This window comes from Schistocerca piceifrons, chromosome 8, assembly GCF_021461385.2.
Source record: "Schistocerca piceifrons isolate TAMUIC-IGC-003096 chromosome 8, iqSchPice1.1, whole genome shotgun sequence".
In the NCBI taxonomy this organism is placed as follows: domain Eukaryota; kingdom Metazoa; phylum Arthropoda; class Insecta; order Orthoptera; family Acrididae; genus Schistocerca; species Schistocerca piceifrons.
In genome coordinates, this window is record NC_060145.1 from 468,930,601 (window position 1) to 468,954,261 (window position 23,661).

Below are 23,661 nucleotides of genomic sequence, written 5' to 3' on the forward strand. Positions count from 1 at the left end.
GCAAATTATGACTGCCAAATGGCTCATGTAAGTCTGCCCTCAAGACTCAAAGACTGGAGAGTTGAATAAACATGAAAATTTGCTCATTTGATGTAGTGCCCTGATAGCAGTACTGGAAGATCTTTTGAATGTTGCCTCATCAAATTTATTCCCCAGATCTGGTTCTGTGACTTTTTGGTATTCAAAAAAAGTGAACCAACATCTGGACAGATGAAACTTGATGAGTTAACATAAACACTTGCTGTATAGTGCTGACAGGAAGTGGTGGATGGGTTTGCACACCTTAATGCCTTCTCAGCTCTGTTTTGAACCACCCACCTGTAGAGCTGAGCGCATTATCATGCCACTTCTGGGATTCTGGGAGGCAAGTTTGCCTCAGATTCAATCAACCTTGCAAATTAAGGAAGAGGGCTCATGAGTCAGCCAGCCTGTTGCAGGTTTTTGGTGGTTTCCCACATCCCACTGGGTAAATGCCAAGGCTGGTGCCCACATCCTGTGTCAGATGCACACTACACTAACACTTTGAAAACATTTTCACATTTGAACATGAGGTTGACTCTGGATGCAGACAGATGGCTGACAAGAAGAAGCAGCTCAATCCGAACTGCTACACTCAAGCCCTAGTTTGTGCACCTATTCACCACAAAATACCTTTCTACTCGTATACAACAAGTAGTAACCTATAGTCATTATGCTGCTTGTACTCCAATCTAGAGTTTTAAAAGCCATATTAAAGATTCCACTAATACTTAGTTCAAGAGTTGAGGTGCTACAGAAGGAATTTTGTAGAAAGAACTGTTCTCAAAGTTAGATATGTAAGTTGTTCCTAAGGCTGCATATGTGTCTTTAAGTGGTCACTGAACATGCTTTGAAAATTTTGATATTTTATTTAAATGCCACAGGTGATGCTTGCTATCATTAGCTTGCACATCCAGGATGCATCATGCCTGATGTGATCAATTGATCAATGAAACCTAGATGAATCATCAAACAAGTGGCTTCAGTTATGACTGTGAATTAAAATACCATGCACAATCAGAAACAATAGAAACACACAGCATAAAAAAAGGTTAAATATATATTGAAAATCAGTATTAAATGGCATTTTAGAGAAGAGCAAAGATTCCTGGTATACCCTTCATACTAAACAGGTATAGAACATGTGGTATTACTTTATTAATAGCTGAACAGTCAACACAAAAAGCTACAAGGGTGGACAGGGGTGTTTAAAATCTACTTAATCTTCCTATCATAAATTGAAAAATAAGTGCAATCATTAAATTAGAAGCCTTCCACAATCAGTTACTATGTGTTACTTCTGTTAAAACATTATTCAACAGCAGAGAAACACAAAACCATAGCAGTTCACCAATAACATATTTTGAAATTGGATTATGCAAACAAACAGTGACTAATTCTAAGTTGGCTTTGTTACAACAGCTCAAGATCCTGTATGAAATTTCATTTCAAATACAAAAAAACAAATTTTGTTTCTGAACATCCATTACCTCAAGTTTCTGTATTGTTAATAATTTTGTGAGAATATGGAAATGTTTTTGGTTAATGCTATTAATCAAATGACCTACCTAGTTCACATTGTGCAATTAATGCATAATGGCAATGTGCTTTATTTTGATACACCTTCTCCTACTTCCATCATATACTTTGACTGGCTTCACAATACAGGCAAGAGTAACCACCTGTGAATGCACAAAAGTGGGTGGACGCACGCACGCACGCACACGTGTGCATGCGCCCACACACACACACACACACACACACACACACACACACACACACACACTAATACTGTAAAAGTACCTCAGTTTTGCATTGACCCTTGAATGCAAAATCAACATACTTGTGTTCAAAAATTTCCTTTCATTGTGAATAGTATTGGTCTAAGCTTTACACAAAGTATGACAAACTTAGACTAATCTATAAACAAGATAAATTTCATACCAACAGACTTGATAGTGGAATAAAGTGAAAATAACTTAATTTTATCTGAGATTTTTCACTGTGATTATTTCCATGTCAGTACAAAATATGCCACTCACTTTCAATTGCAAATCTGTATGAGCCACTGTATATTTTTCAACTGTTTGTCATCTTTAGTTGGCTTCAGAGTTCTGAAGCAATGCATAATCAGTACGTATTGCATTACTGTCTGTTAAAATAGTGCGTTACAGAAAGAGAATTTCGGTTACACACCAATAGTTTACAATTTAAATGTGGACGCATCAATATCTCCAATCTGAGAGTCGATCTGTTGCAACAGGCTTCCCGAGAGCTGAAATAGAAATGCATTCGAGACATATTTGCTATGACACATGCAATTATAATAAACAGAATACAATCTTACTTTCTTCTATTGTCCCAACATGTGCATAATTTACAAATGTGACATGGACAGTAGGAAGCTCATGAATCATTCACTGTCATGTAATGAATTGCACAAAACAACACAGCTGGGCATATATAAGAACTAAGAATAGTTTTTATCTTTTTGTCTTAGGCTTAGGAAAGTATTGATATTATAAAATACATGATATTTTTAACACAAATTTACCACTGTATCATAAAGTGATTGCATATTTGCCCTGTACTATTCTCCTCCCCCCACAGAAACTCTCACAATTATCTTTTATTATTATTATGAGTTCACAAATCACTCAAAGGTTTATGAAGATAGCACTTCTTCAAGAAATATTTTGAGTTTTTCCTATCATATTTTCATGGAGTTTGCACACATTTGATGCATCCTAAACATATAGTGAGAATGTACAACATGAAATTTCATTCAGTCACTGACCTCATTAACTGTGGTATTGCATTTTCAATACACATTACATTTCATAGTGGTGCTTAAACTGTATTGCTTGTTTTGGATGTAAACATGCTACCAACACAATATGCTGCATATATAATCTTTCTTAATTCGTAGCTGGTATCAATTTCTGGCCACTGCGCTTTTTGCTAAAGTAAAGTTTTTGTTGAAATAAGTGTAACTCTGCCATTGGTGTCTTCACAAATGATACTATTCTTCAGCTGCTTATAGAGGATTAGTTGTAGAGTCTCTGCAAATCATTTGTACTGGATGCTTGTTGGGTAAAAACACCCATGGTTATCAACACCATTGACCTTACTGCTGGATATCACATGTATGAGGCAAATTCCACATTTTGATTTGAACTGCTGGATGATTCGATCTGCACAGATTAGTACATATTATGTTTACAGTTACTTGTGTCTAAAATTATAAAATAAACTATAAGCTATGTCCCTCTAACGAATTACATAACAGTTCCCATTTATGAATGAACTGACATTCGACTGACCTTGGATCACTAATTCATGATTAATATTTTAATTTCATCAACTCTTCAGTTTCCTTGAGTGAATTTACTCACAACAGCAACAGATTGTAACGTCAATTTCTGAGCATCATTTGTAATTTAAATGTGCTTGTTATATCCCATGTATCACACAAAATTGCTGCTCGCTACGCATTAAATATAATTTTGCAATATTTCCTTTTTCTTCTTACAAACATGTATAGTTTCAGTGATGTAACATTTACAATCACACAGAAAATGAGACATTAATAGAATCTTGCAGTGAAATTATGAGGAAGTTATCTTTCCACCTACAACTGCCACAAGTAAATATCAGTGAGCACTATTTTAGTTTGACATTTCAGTATGAAAAGTGCCTTATATACAGTATAAATGTATGAAGCCATATCATTTGCCTTATAAACCTTACTATCTACATTAATACTGCAGATAGTACATCCAAGTAATGAAACTGTCAAAGTAAAACATTCAGTGGAAAAAGGTATTAAGTCGGTCAGCTATAGTTCGCAGCACAGTAAGACACTTGCAAAGCAAAGCTCCTGCCTTGTGGGTCATTCAGAAGCTATCGACTGTCGTATCACTCTCAGCTGATGGTGTCGCTCGGAGGCAGTACAGAAGTGTGGGGGGCCAGCAAACAGCACTTCCAGATGCCGTCAGCTTTGGAGGCCTCAGAGCCACTACTTCTCATTCAAGTAGCTCTTCATTGGCCATCAAAAGACTGAGTGTGGATCTGTTTCCATTTTTCCACTGAGGAAAAATCCCTAGCAGTACTTGGAAGTGAACCTTGGACCTCTGTATGGCAGTTTGTGCTGACCACTCAGCTACAAGATGAGACACACTAGTTTTAAATATGATGCAATTAAAAGATGAGTCCTATAAGTTTTGCTAAAAAAAATCTACAAAAGAAGTTTAGAGACAGACAGATATTTCCAGTAAATGAGTAGCTGGTACATCTAAGGAGTAACTGTAAAAATAATTACTACTAAATATTAGATGTGAAAGGCAACAAAATTAAATATCTTTGCCATATTTATGGCATCCTCACAATCTCACATACAACTACCTACGAAACTTCTACATCGGTTATCCCTTTATAATCCATAACTAACACAGCCAATGACTTGATATAGAAGACAAGTGTTCTGTTGGAAGCATAGTAATGCAGTTTAGTTCTGATATTAAGTGGAGCAAGAGGAGGAGGAAAAAAGAAAACAGATTAAAAACAGTTCGGAAGTTGTACAAAACTTTGTTAAGTTTTGCCATGGTTTTGAGTCGACATTCAACTCTACGTCAGACTATAGCTGACTGAGTAGGTCAGTCCAAAGGCTCGAGGAAGGCAACAGCATATTATCTCTAGCAGCATCATGCATAGTGATGCACTATGGTGTATATGTTGCAATCTGGGTTGTCAAAGTAATTTTGTCTACCATTTGCTTGTCTGAGTTGTAATTCAAGTTAACATCCTCACAACCTCGCACAATTTAATATCACTGACAAGTTCCCATACTGTTTAAATACAAGCTGACAAATTTGGGAAGAAATGGTTGATTCTGAGCTGTACAACAATCTATAACCTGAAAGCAATGACGTTGTCATCATCATCTGTTCTACTTGGTTATGAAAGTTGTATTTACTGTCAAAAAATTTGTTTGCCAATATTTTCCATCTTTTGTGCTAATTAGTTACAGCCTTGACAGTTTAATAAACTAGCAAATTATACTGACAAAAGTACGTGTAGTCACTACTAAAACGTAGCACCTTACTTGAGAAATAAGTGCAATGTACCTGTTATAGCAAAAACATGTTTTTAGTTTACTATTTACTTCACTTCTTTTCACATCAAATATTAACAACATTTTCCTCATGCAACACATTGCTCATAGTTTGCTCCTGCACTGATTTTTCAGGTTATTCTGTAAGCTTAATCGTATCTCATGATGTATGAATAAAATATTTATTCTAGCACATGCCAACTGGTCACAATGCACTGAACAAAATAATTTTCCTCAACATCTATAATAATTCTTGAAGTTTGACTGTTTTACTCATTACGTCTATCACAGGTTGCAATCGCAAGTAGTAAGTGTTCTTATTTTTATGATTTTCTTCTTCTTATTGTCAAAACTGTTTTACTCATTCGGCATTTAATGTTTCGGCATCACATGTTGCTTGTTTCTTCTTGGCACACCCTCTTACAATGTCTTCAAAATATTTCACATAAATCAGGGCTCTTCCAAATGTTTTCTGCTACACAGACAGACTTATTCACAAAACTGCTGGAGTTAAACAATTTATTTACAAACAAACATTTTTTTTTCTTTTCACAGATATGTCTTTCCTTCGAAACACTTTCATTCTGTTACACTTCTTTTATATCAATTTGTTCCCTAATAGTCTAGTAATTCAAATGAACACCAGTGAAAAATATTTGAACAATGAATGCTATCTATAAGAAGCCCAATACCAAGCATTCAAAACTGTTGAAATCAGGTGCACAATGGCCTTTCTGGGTAAAAACACATAAACTACCTCTTCTTAACAATTATGATCATATTCCACAGCTTACTGAAATGAAATAGGTCTTCATCTGTTTGCTCAAACAGCTGTACTTAGCAAATACTTCAAACCTGCAGCTCATTGGTACAAAATACAAGAGCCTTTTACGTTTCTCATTGTCACTTGAAATATGAATGGAGAACTAGGAATAATGCTCCACTAACAGGATTAAGAGAAACAAAACGTTGTTTTCTACTATCCCTTAACTTACATTTTAATCATCTACATTAGGTTGCAACAATCAGGACACTATACTAAATAATACCACAGAACCGCAAGGAATTACATTACAAGTGTTTAAAGAATTAAAATATCTAAAGCTGATTAAAAAGCAGTCCATTTTATATTAGCAAACAGGAAAAGAACAACAAAATATAAAGAGACACTATGTGCCCAATTTAAAGGTTTGGAAGGGGCATCAATTTATTCAAAAGATACTTCACCGCAAGAAACATTTTAGCACGCACAATGTAGGAGCCAATGATGCAGATATATCTGCCATCCCTACCTCCTGCATTCCTAGCCACCAAACAGGGTACATCCCTCCATGCTGCTAGCCACCCACCCCCAGTTCCTCTACTCACCCCACTGTACACTTGCCCCACCACAAGCAGATATTAGACACACAAAAAGGAAATGGCCAGTAGAAAGAAGAACAAAGAAAAATGGCATGAGACTGGCGGCATTCATCAGAAAGCATGATATGATCTGAAATTCAACATATTTGAAGAAAAGACTAAATAAGCTCAAAACTTGGAAACATTCAGGTTGAAAAAAAGAATGGCAACTGGGTCATGTCTGTATGGGCAAAAATTGCCAGAGGGAAACCTACAATATGAAAGTTCGGAGAGGGAGAGACATTGCATCACATCATTACATGAGAAAAACAGAACTAAAATCATCTCATTGTCAAATACAAAAATCCACCAAAAAAGAGAAACCACAACGTTCATAAACTGATTAATAAGAAGGAATAGGAAGAACAAACAAGGAATATAAAAATTACAGAAGATCTAGAGAATATAGTTCCTCAATTGAAACAAATAGCTGAACAAGTAGCACTAATAAATCCATGAAAAAATCCAATGGTGGAATAATGCGTGTAGTGAAACAGTGGTTGATAGACACCAAGCCTGCTCAATATATCACAATCATAAAACAGAAGAATCACACTTGGAACCCACAAAACAAAGAAAGATAAAAACATAACGCAAAAAAAGAAGAAGATTTGAACACCAATACCAAAGAGATATAGATACTTCTAATGGCAGTAGCAAATAGCGAGAAAACAAATGCGAAAAATTACTACAAATTATTCAGCAAACAATTACGAAGACATGACCCTCCAACATTAATGTTAAACGATAAAAATAGCAAGGTGGCCCCTAGCAATAGAAAAAAAAATACACAAATTTCAGCAGACACATTTGACAAATTACAAAGACCCCAGAACTTCTGCAAATAAACACAGGTACCTCTATTAAAACACCAGCAATCCATGAAGTCTACGAAACTTTAAAAGAGCTTGAAGACTATAAAACAAGTTGAGAAGATCACACTTGTGCAGAACTTTGGAAATGTGCAGGAAAACCAGTGAAGATGTCGTTGCATCAATGCAGAGCGAAAATCTGGAACAATGAAGAACTACCATAACATTGGACAACAGCTATAATCTATCCATTACACAAAAATGGAGGCAAATCAAATCCATACAACTACTGAGGAATTTCCCTATTGGATATCACATATTAAGTTATGTCAAGAATTCTATACAATCATTGTAAAGCCCAACTTGAACTGGAACTATGAGAATACCACGGAGGATTTAGACACTTCAAAAGCTGCACAGAACAGATAATTACTTTGAACTTAGTAATGGATTACTACAAAACAAGACAAAAACAAGTCCTTACAGTTGTAACTTCAAAAAGTCTGATGATCCACAATCTTCAATGATGGAGGTACAAAAGTTCAGAAGAGAAATATCAGAGATATTTACAATTAAAACAGGGCATTACTTTTCAACTGTGCTCTAGAGTTCATGGTGAGGAAATAGTACGTGGAAAATCCTAAAAACATAAGAACTGGAACCAAGAAAGATGTAATAAACCTAAATGGCTAGGGATTCACAAATGATTTAGTGTTACTTGTTAATTAGAAAGAAAGAAACCAGAAATCAAATAACAAGCCTACAAAATATAGCACAAAAAAATATAACTGCAGATATCATTAGAAGAGACTGAGATAATGGCACAGATCCACTAGTAATCAACCACATAACAGTAAACAACAGGAAAGTAAAAGTAGTGAAACAATTTAAGTATCTAGGAGAAATTAAAACATATAACTCGGACAAGAAACCTGTATGGCAAGAAAGAACTAATACAATGATAAAAAATTTACATGGTCTTCATATAATAAAAACTAAATTAAAACATTACAAGACAGTGGCTCATCCAGAGATAACACACAAAAGTGAAATTCTCTTCAAAGTCATTCAAAAAAAGAGAATCGATAGAATCCTAACAGTAGAGAGAACATGCATAAATAAGAAATATCAAAACAACGGATAATGGTGGTTAGTGCCAAATGAAGTAGTGTACAGCGAACTGGAACCCATTGCAAATACTATGTGGAAGAAAAGTATCTCTTTTTCTTTGTCACCAGAAAACAGATTACCAAGAAAAATTATACAGAAATTTTGGAACATCAAGCAACAAGCAGGATGCATAAAGAATATTGGGGAGGATATTAATGAGCTAGAATTAACCCCGGGCAATTTGCAAAACAAAACAAAAAATTTAAAGCAACTGAAGCTCAGAAAAATAAGATTCAAACCAGAAATCACACGACAGACAACAAAAATGGTATTAACAAATCAGGAATGACAAAAAAGATTAGAATGAATGAAAAGGTACTGGGTGATTTGGAAAGAAGCTTATTGAAGAAGAGACCAGAAAATTAATAACTGAATTAGTCCAATGTGGCTGTAAAAGCAGAAGAAGAAGAAGAAGAAGAAGAAGAAGAAATTAGGTAGCTCAGATCTCAATTAATTTTCCCATATAGCATTATCTATCAAAAGACAAACGTGTGTTAAATTTTCCCTACTTCATATTCATTCCACATGAAGGCAAACCTGGTTAGTGTAAGTTTAGTTTGTAGTTGCATTAATGTTGCATCCCATGACATCTGACCCCGCAATGTATGTTTATTACATCAAAACTCACAATAATTACCTAATAGAATTTACCATACTTTTTTGAGGATAGGATAATTGTTTAACAGGAGAATAAAATATTTAATAATAATTTGAGATAAGAGACAAACAATGCGAAATCAGTAAAACAGGACAGCTGGAAATGACTAATTCTTCATATCAAAAGAAAAATTCAAAGGAGAAAACTAAAATTATGACACATATAAAAGCACATACTCTGTCCTAGCTTTCAGAAATAACAGTTCCTTCATTGGGAGGAGAGAGGAATAGGTTGAGAAAGGCTATCAAGGAGCTGCAGGCCACTCGGACCCCAGCATGCAAGGGACTGACCATCCTTCCAGATGAAGAAACTATTAGATCGGAAAGCTAGGATAGCGTCTGAAGATAAGTGATGATCAGCAATTCTACCTCATAATGATACATAAATATTCAGAATTTTTTTAGTAAATGTTAATAGAAGCACTTACCATTCACTTCATTCACTAGTTAACTGAGAAACCCAGCACAGAGGGCTCTGAACAACAAAACTTCAAGATACCACGCTGTTTTAAGGTGGAATTGCTCAAAACAAACAAAACAGAATATCATAGGTGGTAAATCAGCAAACAGAACCATTGATTTATGCTAAAAATATGTTTTGTATTTACTTCTTTAACATATACCAAATCCTTTATATCTCACAAATCCACCCTTAAAAATCATCTTGCTTTCTTTTGACAAGAAAGTTTCATCGCTGAATAACTTGATTAGCTACACAGCATTTCTTTTCCTCTTATGTTATATACTATTCCACGCATATTAATGCGATAACTTCTAGGTGATCACTTCACCATATTACTGTTTTCTCCTCTGTTGAACTGTTTGTGTCTATCTTTCCTTCCATTCCCTATTGCTTCTTTGTTGTAACGAAACAGTCAGTATGTTTCAGTAAAAAATTTGAAACCTATGAATAAATTAAATGTTTATACACTTAAAGATCTTCATTTACAATAATCTGACAACTACAATTTCTGGTAAACAATATGGAACAATGACGACAAAGGATGTCACATTAAATACTTTTTGAACTCACCATATTTTTAAAGTATTTACTCTTTGTCCCAACATTAAGTTTGATATCTGTCAGTAGGGAGAGGCATGCCAGCACTCCAAAATTAAAGTACCATCAACATCATTCATTCATTTAATACTATAAATTTTCTAAAAATGAATTTATCTTTTCTATGTAAAGTATGTATTGTCCTCCCAACATTATGAACTTTTAACAGATAGCAAATATTTGAAGAATCACCATTGCAATATAATTTTCTATCTACATTTTTATCATTTCTGTTTGATATTTAGTGGTTTGTAGTCATACACAAAAAGAAAAATGTGAAAGACAAGACCCTTCGACTATTACGTTCAGATGGTAGATGTCTCTATAGCAAGACGGAAGTATTTTCTCGGGAAGCATGACATGTAAAAGCAAAACATTCTGCTTCTTTGTTACCAAGATGCAAGGCAGTAAAATAAAGGATCTTCATTGTAGTGAGAGTTTCGCGCGCGCGCACACACACACACACACACACACCAATGCAGTTCTTGTCACTTATGAAGAGCAGATAGCACCAACTTTAGCTTCCTGAAGCACTGTCTATACATGAAACACAAGCAACTATAATTCTGCACACATTGATGAAAAGACAGATGCATTCCATGTTTGTTGTTCATTGACCACTTTGCAAAAAAGACTCACTTCTGTTCACTCATATTAAAGCTCCAAGTCACACCAATTTAAATGTGTATCAAGGTGGTTTGTTCTTACTCCGTTCCTCCCTCTTGTCTGTAGCCGAGATGGTTATGCTCCAGAACTGGAATCTGAGTCCTTACAAAGAATAAGAAAAGCATCAGTATCAATTACTGCAAAATCAAATGGAATTTGTTAAAAAGGTGCTCTTCTGCCAGAAAGAAGTTGACATAAAACCTAATTTAGTCTCTGACCTGTGAGTGCTAATTTACCAGCAAACATTATGCATCCTGTAAAAAAACTGATTTCACTTCTGTCTTTTTTAAATATAGCCAAATAAGAACAACAAGATGGCCTCCAATTTCAAGTTGCACTACAATGGAACTCGCTTGGAATTTAAACAAGGCAAATAAATTAATACTGATAACAGCTGAAGACTATTAAAACACAACACTGCATCACGGAAACCATCAGCTGTAATTAAGCTGCTCCTTTCTGTGGAAACACTATGCAGCAGATGCTATCTAGAAAAGTACTTCAATCTATGCAATAAAAAAAATGCTATATGTGCACCTGCAACATCTGAATCAATTTTATTTGAAGAAACTATATTCAACATACACGTAAAATATTTTATGGTAGTCTCTTTCCTTGCAATTTTTTCTTACCTATATGCTCACTTACACAAAAGAGCAACATAGATGATGTTTCTGTCCTTCACCTGATGAGAAATGTCATATACAGTTCACACACCCTACCAATATGCTCTCTATCTCATTGTTCAGTTTAAATATTTCATTCCTTCTCATATAAAACATCTAAGTTGTTGTTTGTTTTTCAATGGTATGTGAATTTTAGTCTACCCTCAGCTTTTCTAGACCTTGCAGGTGTTAACTCTCCTTCTCCAATATCTGTAATTTGATTAAGATTGTGGTATTCACTCCGTGTGCTGCCTAAAGTATCCCTAAAAACTTAAAAACTGTGAGTTGTCTATTTCCTCTCCCTTTTTCTTTTCTTCTTATACTTCCTCTTTCAGCTCTTTTCTCTAACCAGCCTATGAATTTTATTTATTGTTTGATTTCTTCTTGTTATACATCTGTGAATATTTATCTGATTCTTTGACTTTTAAACAAAAAATTTTGCCTACTGAAGGTACAAACTGGCCAGTCAGTCTATCTCATAACTGTATAGGCTGTCTTTGAGTAACTTTTCTACTATATTGCCCTGTTTTCCCATACCCATCAGCCAAATTAAATTTCACTCTGTATAAATAATATAAGGAAAACAGATTCCTTCTCATCGTAAAGATGACACGTCAAGTTGCAGACAAGTACAACAATAAGACACTTACACATTAACTTTCAGCAAAGTCTTCATCAGAAAAGAAAACACACACACATACATTCACTCACATAAGCAAACATAACCCACAAACATGATCGCCATCTCTAGCAGATCGACCAGAAGTAATCGTGTGTTCGAGCTGCCAGAGATGACAGTCACGTGTGCGTGAGATTTGCTTGTTTGTGTGAATGAATGTGTGTGTTTTTGCTTTTCTGACAAATGGTCAAACGCTAATGTGTAAGTGTCTTTTCGTTGTGCTTGTCTGCAATACAATGTGTCATCTTTACAGTGAGTAGCAATCTATCTTTTCCTTATATTGTTGATATTCAAACCTGGAGTTTCCATTGTTAAATTTTGCATAAAGAACTTCAAAATTCAGAACTTGAACTATCTTTTTTTCTTTTCTTTCACACTCTACTGATCATCAGCAATCCCACCATTACCAAAAATCATCACCATTACCAAAAATCATCTACGCAAATTTTGTGACTACAAAGATTTTCTTACTTACTTACGTTGTGTTAGACATGACAAAAGACTAAAAACTTTTTGAAACTAATGAAGAGTTTTCACAACACAACAGATTTTACAATTATCTTTCTCTGGTAAAACAGCTATTTTCACTCTTTTTTACTTTCAGTTACTTGCAAATACTTTTCTACATTTGATAATCTTTACTGTCTTGCTGAGCTTCACTATTTATTTATTTTAAAACCTGTCATATTTTCCATTTCTTTATCTTCAAATCAAAAGCAGACAAGTGTTTTGTAAACAATTTTCTGTCTCACATTAATAACAAGTATTTCACATCGTTTTTGATGTTCCGAAGGTTCAGTTTATAACCAACCAGAATGTTCTGACATCAACAGTTATTCCCTACACACACACACACACACACACACACACACACCACTTGACTTGCAGTGACGCAATGATGCAACAAGAAGTAACAACTTCCTTCTTTTTATTCGAAATATCTCTCTCTTTCTTATGAACAAGTGATTTATCTGTGCATCACTCCATCTAGCAAACATGCTAATACTGTGAATTGGTGCCCCTTCTTTATTTTATACACAATAAAGTGTATTCATATTTTGTCATTTAAGTCTCATGTAACTTATTTCAGGTTTTCTAATTTTGATTGTCCACAACATAGTAAGACATTAACTACAGAGTAAGACTGTCACTTTCATGTACAGGACAGTATAGAATCTCCGAGACTCAACCTTTCTTGCAGTAGCTCCAACTAACATGCCTCCTCATCACAAAAACACTCACTCACTCTCAACTGTTTGACACCCACAAGTGAGCAGAGGCCTCATCCATACTTCTCCCTGCTTTACAGTTCACAGCCGTATGCATCCAACTCGCTCCTGCTTGTTTTACAATGTCGTAAGGTCATCTTCTGTTTGGCTATAGCCCCTATCCTTTCTTATTTCTTGAAATCTACGGAATAATCTTGGTAGTTCGTCTATCATCAATTTGCTTAACAAAATGTTCCACTCATGCCTGTTTGATTTTATTAGTGTTATAATTATGTCTTCCACTGCAGTTTGTTCCCGAATCCAACGGCTTGTTTTCCTGCAATACTTCGCAATATGCATCTTTCAATTGCCCACTGGCAACTCTTACTTTCTGAATGGTTTTAACATTAGAAGTCCCTATCTGATCATCAACAGCAACACTGATTGCAAACTTTCCATTTCAGACACACAGGAAACATGAAAGTGTTCATGGCCACTTTTACTCTTCTGTTTATTTCTTTTTTTCTGCTCATCCAGTTACTTCCTTCAGTGTCCTACGTAGAGAAACTCATCACTAGTTCTATGACGTTACATTTAATTTACAATATTTTCTTTTCAGTTATTTACTTCATTGCCCTAAATACAGAAACCCATCACTGGTTGTAAGATATAATTGTTAATTTTCACTACTTTCTTTTCAAATCAACGATCACCACTCTGTATTATTTAGAATAATACTTCCAATATTTTTGTTTTATGAACACATACATCTCTTTCTTCACTTGGACGAATACCTTAACAAGAATAAATAGTTTATGCTTAAACTGAACACAAGATTTGAGCTTTTCAGATGGTAGTGAGGCCTGTTAATCACTTTCAGAATGCAGAGTCAGGGTTTGATGTAAAGACAGGTTTGTTCCACTTTCATCTTGAATTTCAACGTTTATATAGTAAGTGTATTCTACTTACAATAACATTTGAATCACTTGTGTTACACTTTGATTTCCGATGTAAGTTTCACATTAACTCTCAGCATTAAAAATTGAAAAATTCTGAATAGAGCGAAGTATATTTGGCGCCTTTTTTTCTAGTAGACACTTCAGGAAAGCTATTCTTACTCACTGCATGAAAGCCCTCTTGTTTTTCACATCTTTTTATGCCAACACACTTCACTAGTTTCTTCAATAAAATCTTGTCAGACTTGCAGTAGCATTAAGCAATTCAAGCTCCAGTACCTTCCAGATTATACTCCTGAGACACTGTCCAGCGGAAGTTATTGACTGGTGTGCGGTGACTCCACTATCCTTTTCTGGTTCACAATTAGTCATGATGTCTCCTGTAACTAGTCCACTGTTGAATTAAGCAATAGTTTCTTGTTCATTCTTCAATGTTCTTGTCAGAGTCTTCTATTATCTTCATTCACTTCTGCATACTTTCATTATACTTGCACATTCACTGAAGTTTAAAAGTTTTTAATTTGTCCTGTTATGAGATATACCTGAAACCTCTAAGTCATTTTCAGTGTATACAGACAAAAAATACTCTGATCTAATCTCTACGCTGAGAATGGCATACGAGTGTACATATTTTTCAAGAAACAACACACTTTTACTCTGTCACTTTTGTTGAAAATACTGAGCTCTCCAGAGCCCATTTAACAACAATAATTATTGTGAAACTAATTTTTATCCTCATCACTTGAAACTGTCATACACAATATGAATACTCGTACTCTGACTATAAATGTTCCTTAATCTGAAATGAAAACAGACACATGTTTGTTCATCTTGGCCCTGTGCTATCTTGACACAAGTAACTTCATTTGATGTTATATCTGTTCTCCAGAAGAAACAAAAGTGTTCCATACAGAGTATAAAATTATGCACATTTTATCTTAGATAACATATTAACACTTACGATTTTTCAGAATCCATTGTATACACACCTCTCCCACTGATATTACACTCAGTTCCTTGGGTACAATGCAGCTGGCATCTACAATGAGATTCGCAATCTTCTATTCCCTGACACCTTTTAACACACTTGCCACTGCATTTAAACACTAGTTGTAACTATTTCCATATGTAGTTTTCTCAATGTTCTGTTATAACGTAAGTCATACTATCCCACTTTCTTTTTACCTTCTTAATTCCAATTCACTCAGCATCTTTTCTTCATGCAAATGGCAATACAATGCATTTACACTTACATGTCATAAATTTATTGATCACCAGATCTAGGAAGTCACTCTTCTGTTTAACACCGTCATGGATAAATCCTGATGTATCAGAATGCCACTGATCCTTTACCGGGCTGTATTTTAATACCACACTATCATTCTTCACAACAAACTTGATTATTTTTTATAATATAAATATACCATATACTTCACAAAATGCGCTGTTATTCAGAGAAAGACAAAAAAGGGTAGAAAACGCAGCACTGGTGTCTTCTTGCAACATGATGAATGAAAATGATTAAAAACGTTTTCTGTAGCATTCTTTCAATGTGACTGTTCTCTTAGTGAAGCACTTATTTTCTCTTTCAGATGATAGAGTTAGATGGATTATTGGTGACTATAAAACTGCACTTTTCTCCCCTGAATGTGCACAGTATTCGAGTCCTTTTTTTACATTTTGTTGACAAAAATAAGTTCTTAATTTGTATGCCTGTCTCCTTGTTTCCATAAAGTTGTCAAACACAATATTTCTTTCTTCTATACTTGGCAGTTGCTTGTGCAAGAAAACTCATCCAAGATGACAACATTAGGTATGTCTCCGACAAATATTCTGTGATAGAGCAGTGACATCTTAAAAGTATGATACGTTTGTATTGTCAGGTTCACCACGATTTATTTAAGTGGAACTAAGCCAGCAATTACACAATTTATATTATTTTCTGGAAGTCTGCATACATCTTCTCTGTGGTTCATAAATGAGACGACGAAAATATGAAATTTACAACTACTTCACTTATATGCCATTATCTTGATGTTATTTTGCACCACTTTTCAACATGTTTCTTTCTTCTATACTTGGCAGTTGCTTGTGCAAGAAAACTCATCCAAGATGACAACATTAGGTATGTCTCCGACAAATATTCTGTGATAGAGCAGTGACATCTTAAACGTATGATATGTTTGTTTTGTCAGGTTCATCACGATTTATTTAAGTGGAATTAAGCCAGCAATTACACAATTTATATTATTTTCTGGAAGTCTGTATACATCTTCTCTGTGGTTCATAAATGGGACGATGAAAATATGAAATTTACAACTACTTCACTTATATGCCATTATCTTGATGTTATTTTGCACCACTTTTCAATATGTTTTAAAATTCTATATCTGAAAATAACTTTTTATAGAAATTTCCATAGTACTGGAAGAATATGATGTTACTTTTAATAAGTACACTGACATGTGTTCTTTCCACATAAACTGAAATTTTTTCCAAAATCTCCCACATTTCTAACTCTACTCCAAATAGGTGCATGTTATGTGATTTTGTACATCCATTGATAATGTTCAATAACAGTTTCTTTAAGGGTGCCTTAAATGTATCGGATGCTATTTTTAATTTCCTGCAAGATTTCCTCAGATATTTTCTCCAACATCCACATATATTTTATCCAGAACTTTAGGCAAAAAATATAAATATAAACTCCACATAAGTAAAAATGTGCAGCTCTACATCTTAGGCAATACCTTGCCAGCTGAAACACAAAATGCAAGTTTACACAATTAATACTTAGGTAATCAATATAATCCATAATGTAATTTTCTGTTGACTGTCATCTCTGCAAGCTAGCATTGATGCATACTGAAAATAAAGCACAGAAATTTTCAGAAATTATGCTTCAACTCAATTAATTTTATTCTTTAGAAATTTGTAAATCTAACACATTAAATACATCTATTACAAGTACTTCTGCTGTTACTTGATTACTTGAACTATTTGGATATTTTATGCTGTGTGTTAAATGGCCAAAAATACCATTTGATCTAAATGTTAAGAAAAACTGGAAAAAATTCCAAGTCATAACAAAAACTGAACAACATTATTTATATTTTCACCAATTTCAGTTAGCAGGCAAATCTAGGAAATCAGAGAATATCTATTAAAAGAAACTTATCACTATATTTACTTCCATTTGTTATCAGCAGTCTGTGTTTACTGATATTTAATTTCCTAAGCTAATTCAATCAAACATTACATAATAAAAAGTAATTTTCCTAAAATAACATAAATATATTCTAAATCAAATTTTGCATATATTCTATCTGATTTGCAGTATACGAAGAAAACAACTGTAGTAAAATAAATATGGTCAGCTGAACACGAAATTTGGAACTACCAACATGAGCACTGGATGAAAATAAGATGAACAACCATTTTGCAAGAGTGGAGCTCAATAGGAGAAATCAAACAATTATTTTATGATGAAATTCACACTATGAATATAATAAAATGTGTATCAGTGCCAAATAAGGGATGAAGGATGGTGGTTATGATGATGATGATGATGATGATGATGATGATGATAAGGAAAAAGAATGCGGGAGAAAAAAAAGAATGAAGCTAGTCACTTTTATGAGAGCGAGTGTGCTAACTGGCACAGAAACTCACGAGCAAAATAATTTAATCACAAACATAGAATAAATCTACCAAAATCAACTGTGGTCATGGCCAGAACAGTGTCAGTGTCTTGTTTATGTCCCTAAAAGGGGATGAAGTTATCAACAGCACATGCCCCTCTATTATTACAGTAGTGTGCAGCAGAACCTTAAAAAGTCTAGCAGCAATAAACACTGCCTGGAACTTTTGTTTACCAGTATGTCTCACATGGTGTCACTTTGCCAGCATTTATTCACTGCACATAATTTGAGAATACACATACCATCTGAATAAACCAATCCTCCTTAATTACGCTTCTTTTTTTCCCAAATATTTTGATCCAGCATATCCATTCACAATATATCTTGTCCTTTAGACACAAACGCTTCACTTGTTAATGTTGGCAGCCATAAAAACCAAATCCTATAGAAAGGATATTTCTTGTCAGTTGTTCTGACACAACTGAGTTTCACTGCTGTCTAACAAAAGTTATGATCTTAAAGAAAATTTAGCATTTGATAATGTTGCTCACAATATCACAGAAACTGCTGCCTGCAAGCACACCATTACCAATGGAATACTTACTGTAAGTATTTTGCTTCTTTTTTCTTTGGGGTATATAAACAATTTCCCTCCTATTTACATGTCTCTCTCACTACTATCTTGCGAAATTTTAAAACCTTGAAAGGGCATTGCCTCGTTCCTTTCTACTTCTTATTATCAACAAACTTAACGATGTTCACTGTAATTTGTCATGTCTGTCTGCAAAGACATTTCCTGCTACCACTTTCCAGGTGACAATATGCTTTAATTTCAACTGGGACAAGTCAGAGCCTTTTATGCTGGAATCAGAGTTAATTTTGCTGAGTAATATATCTGTGGTCACAGTTCTTATACAGGTGAAACACAGAGACAGAAAACATACTGGGAATGTGGAGTACAGCCTCACTTAAGAGAGGTCACTGAGGCATTGCATCAATGAAAATTCATTTTTTCCCCCAATAACATAGACATTTTTACCTAATACTTGGTAAGTTTGGCAGCAAGATGCTATAAACAATGTCACAGTATTTTGAAAAGTATGTAATTATTAAATAATAATTTTGTCCTTTTTCTCTCTAAAATGTTCATGGCAGTAAACCAATCAGCTCATTTCACTTTTTGTCAAGTTCATGTGATTGTAAAAACTGACATGGCACTCAAGTATTGTTCTTTTATCCTAAAAAAATGTATTTATTACATGAAATCTTTCTAATTTCCGGATAAGCCAAAAGAAATGCATGTCGATAGCTAATAAATTGGTAACTTTGTGAATATTCCCACAAATCAGATTACTTTTGTGTCATTTGGGAATATGTCTTCAGCGTTATATTAATTTTGGTCCAATGTTGCATAATACAGAACATTTTACACATAGAACTGGAAGAATCCAGTGTGCATGAAAAAAAAAAAGTATATTTATTTTTACACAAAGCACTTTCTGCTAACTATTTTTATTCTTTAAAATTATCTACAACTGTGTAAACAGTTTATTGTCTTGTGTTTAAGCACCATCTTTTGCAGTTCTATCCTAACTCCTTCTGATGCTAGCTGCCTTGAAAATTCACCATGGCGTCCACCTGGTGTTGTTCTTAAAATTGTGCATCATCCTGATGAACTAAGATTATATGCTATGAATGATCTCTCACATCTGGCAGATCCACTTGAATGGGAAGTTTTAGAAAAATAACATGCCCTTGCTCAGCTTGCTGTTAACTTGAATTGCAATGTGAGTCCAAAAAGTTTGGTGAATGGTATTACAAAATCATAAATTATAAGGTATAAGCAAAATATCTTTACTCATTCTCAAAGTAATCTTTACTGGCCACAACATAGTTTTGGCTGGAAATTGCCAGTATTTATCTCACACACCTTTACATGTTTTGTCAACCTGTAATGCAGTAACAGGCACAATGTGACCACGGTGGATGCCTTTGCTACACCATCACAAATGATGTTTACAGAAAAGATGGATGTTGGTCAAATGTGTCAATGAAATATCTAGCAGTTTCCTTCTGTAATCAAACAACTTGCACTCCACCAAACATGAACAGACATTCCGCTTTCCTAAATCTTGTTGAATTATAATTTAAAAATTTCCTCGAACAAAGGTGACTATCGAATTCGCTCAATGTCGTGTGTCAGGCCTATTGGCAGCCAATCTCAACATGGTGCCCTAAATGCGTGTCAATCAATTGTAGAAACATTTCCTTTTTATGGTTTCTGTTCTGTACACTTGCCTCTAAATCTGACAGCTCAGTTGCTATTATTCACAATTTGTGACAAAACTTTGCATTTATGGGACGTTCCATCACGATATGATCTGAATTTTCAGTCACCAGATCAGTCTGGTTCACCTTACTGTGTTGACATTTGGTAACACTTCTAGGCATGTCTATCCATCTTTGGCACACTTTCATGTTCATACAGCTGTCCATTCACTGAATATTTTAGACACATCTTGCAATTCCTACTTCACATGGTATGGTGGCCTTGTTCATTACGCAGCCTTCAACATAGGCTCTCAATAGTCAATTATTCACAATTCCTGCATTTATCAGCAAAATATTTGAAAATATGTTGCATAAGTTTTATTCTTAATGTTAGAATTGATCACAGTTTTCAGATTATTTCTCTGAAAAGAGTAGTTAAACATAGAAAAATATTTCTTCTTTGCCGATGTAGATGGCTCCGCATCAGCAATGGATGCAGAAAATTTTGTTCATTACATTTTTGACACCATCTTGAACATTATCAAGATTCAATTTATAAGGCAAGTTTTCATTTTAGTTTCAAAAAAACATAACATCATATGTGTTATCTTGTTTATGTACTTGGCAACCCTCCATTTTCAGGGGAAATTGTTGAATATTCTGTTCAGTATTCTCCTTTCCTGTAAAATAATATAACCACAAGTCAACATTGACATGTTTTGCTGACATACAATATGTGGCCAAAAGTCTCTAGAAACCCCACTGAACACGTTATGTATGACATCATGTTATCTATCTAAGGGCATACAAATGTAAACATGATATATCAGCATCACAGATTAGAAAAGGTCAATGGATATAACTGAGTTACTTTGAGTGGGGTCTGATTTTAGTGGCTCAAGATCAAGTACTACATCACAGTGATGTCGCAGTACTTACATGATCCCAATAGTGCAGTTATTATGGAAAGATCAGGGAGGCAGTAAATCCAGTCACCACAATGGAAGAGCTTGCAAATTTACTGATATGTAAACTCTGAAGAATATAGTATGAACCGAACACCGATCATCGAACATCCCTGCCTGCTATTATAAAGGACTTCTGCTGCAGCTTAGGTACAGAAGTTATCGATAAAATGAACTATTAAGTAGAAAAATATTGCACTGCTGCTGCTGTTCCCCTCAATAATAAATAACCGATGTCTGTCGGATAGGGCAAACAACGAAATCACTGTCTGAGGTGCAATGGAAGAATGTTTTTAAGAGTGATGAGTCACAACTGGTACTAAGACAGTCAAGAGTGAACCTTGTGGATTCCCAGCAAATTGTATTTACCATGAAATAAGTGTTTCTCTTATGTTGTTATTGACATTTTATGCCAAGCACTGACAGGTAATTCAGTTAATGGTATTTATCTCAAATTGTTGCAGCAATAATGAAATTCAGTAGAGTTTGTGTAATGGTCTGGTGCTGATTAGCATGGTTGTCTCATGCAATGCATTTTGATCAATAGCAAAACTAATACAGGTGCATATAAAACATTTTGGACAATGCCATTCTATCATCATGTAGGAACACTTTCAATCTGAACTTCCTGTATTGGCACGATAATACTTCCACACATCCAAGACCGACGTATCATACATCAAAGAAGATAATGTGGGTTTACTAGACTAGTCAACACAAATTGCTGACGTGAACCCTATCAAATATCAATGATAAAAAACAATTGTTTCATGCCAAATCAATTCACCCAAAAATTTGGCACTACACTTTTAGAAAGGTGGAAACAAATTAAGTATTTAGCAGAAATTTTTCCGTAAAAAGTATACACTACAATAGTAGCAAAATTAAGCTGTGTGGATGGCACCTTCACAATGAGCATTAGTGGGTGTCTGGAGACTTATGGTCACACAGTGTAACCTAAACATCATAAAAACACCATGCAAATACCTCACTATTTGGTTCACATTTTTTTGTATTTACAGCAGATGTCTGAACATGAACAAAATATCATCATAAACAAACATAAGTTGCTCACCTGAAACTGCTGAATTATCCATGTGCAACCAAAAAGGTACAGAATGAGGTCAAGTCAAACAAAGAGCTGAGCAATGAAAATTCACACAAAACTTTGTAACATTATCTAAATTTTACTTTTAGGAAGCAATATTCAGAAAAAAATAATATACTGAAAATGCAAATAGACAAAATCATGCCACTATCTCTCGGAGAAAGGTGGAGGCGTATAAATGGTTGAATGCACTGACCTTTCAATGTACATTCTGTGCACCATAATAAAGAAAAGTCATTTCTGAAGGTATCTGTATTGAGTGTGGCTTTGTACGGAGTGAAATGTGGATGATAAACAGTTCAGTCAATGTAGATATCAAAAACATCTGATGTGTTGATACAAAAGAATGGTGAAGATTAGATGGGTAGATCGAACAACTAATGAGGAAATTGTGATTAATAGAATGACATACACTTCAGTTGTAATAATGATTTGTTAATCCATGACTGATTTCTGGATGTTAAAGACACATCTACAGCTGCATAAAAAACCGTAAAACACAGTGGGAGATGAGGGAGGCAATATAACGTAACACATCTGTAAAAACCAGAATGGGCTAATGAGACAAAGTGACTCACTTATTTTATTTGGTCACACATGACATTTGGTTAGGCCAGTCAGTACAAAGACACCAAATCCTTACATCTCAGATGGATCTAGATGAAAGAGGAGAGGGCCTAATAATCAAATGGACCTAAAAATGTAATATCTGGACAGGTACAACGAAGGAAAAAGAAATCAAAACCAAACAGTGTTCTCACACTGTCCACCATCAAGCACTTGCATGCTATGAATGCCAACAAGGACAGCATGAAGCATCACATCAGAGGTCTGGAGGTAGCTGCAGCTGCAAACAGTATGCAAGGAAATAAACTTAAGTCCTTATCAACGAAGATACGGAAAATTGGGACTGACTGGTCCAAGTGCTTACAATACTTAATTTAAATGAATAATAAAACATACACAATCTGCGGTACGCTGTCACGCTAGGTAATTCTCAGATATGTAAAAAAAAATTGACATTTATTTTTTGGCAACAACGAAATGGTACATAGGCTTAACAGGACACAATGAGCTAAAAGTGATACAGTAACAGCGCTAAAAAGTAATTAAAAAATAAATAAATAAACATACTGAGTAAAACGCCATAATTGGTGCATTCATCATTCGGTTCAAAGAACACCTGGATGTAAGTAATTCACTATCTGTGTTAACTATTCACCTAAAACCATACAAGCATTCTACCCATAATACAAAAAAAACAGGCTGCA

The 23,661-nt window shown here is 34.6% G+C and overlaps 1 protein-coding gene across 2 annotated transcripts in view; it reads right to left on the bottom strand.

Annotated features, from left to right (window-relative positions):
- Positions 1-2,031: 2,031 nt before the first annotated feature.
- Positions 2,032-23,661, bottom strand: part of LOC124711598 (homeobox protein slou-like) — a 141,732-nt gene continuing 120,102 nt past the window's right edge. The window contains exon 10 of one of the 2 annotated variants that reach the window (XM_047241754.1): positions 2,032-2,293. In XM_047241754.1, coding sequence (XP_047097710.1) covers positions 2,222-2,293 — 72 coding nt within the window. In that variant the 3' untranslated portion in view covers positions 2,032-2,221. Of the gene's footprint in view, positions 2,294-20,830; positions 20,998-23,661 lie in introns of those variants that run through there. The other variant, XM_047241755.1, reaches the window with a different exon arrangement.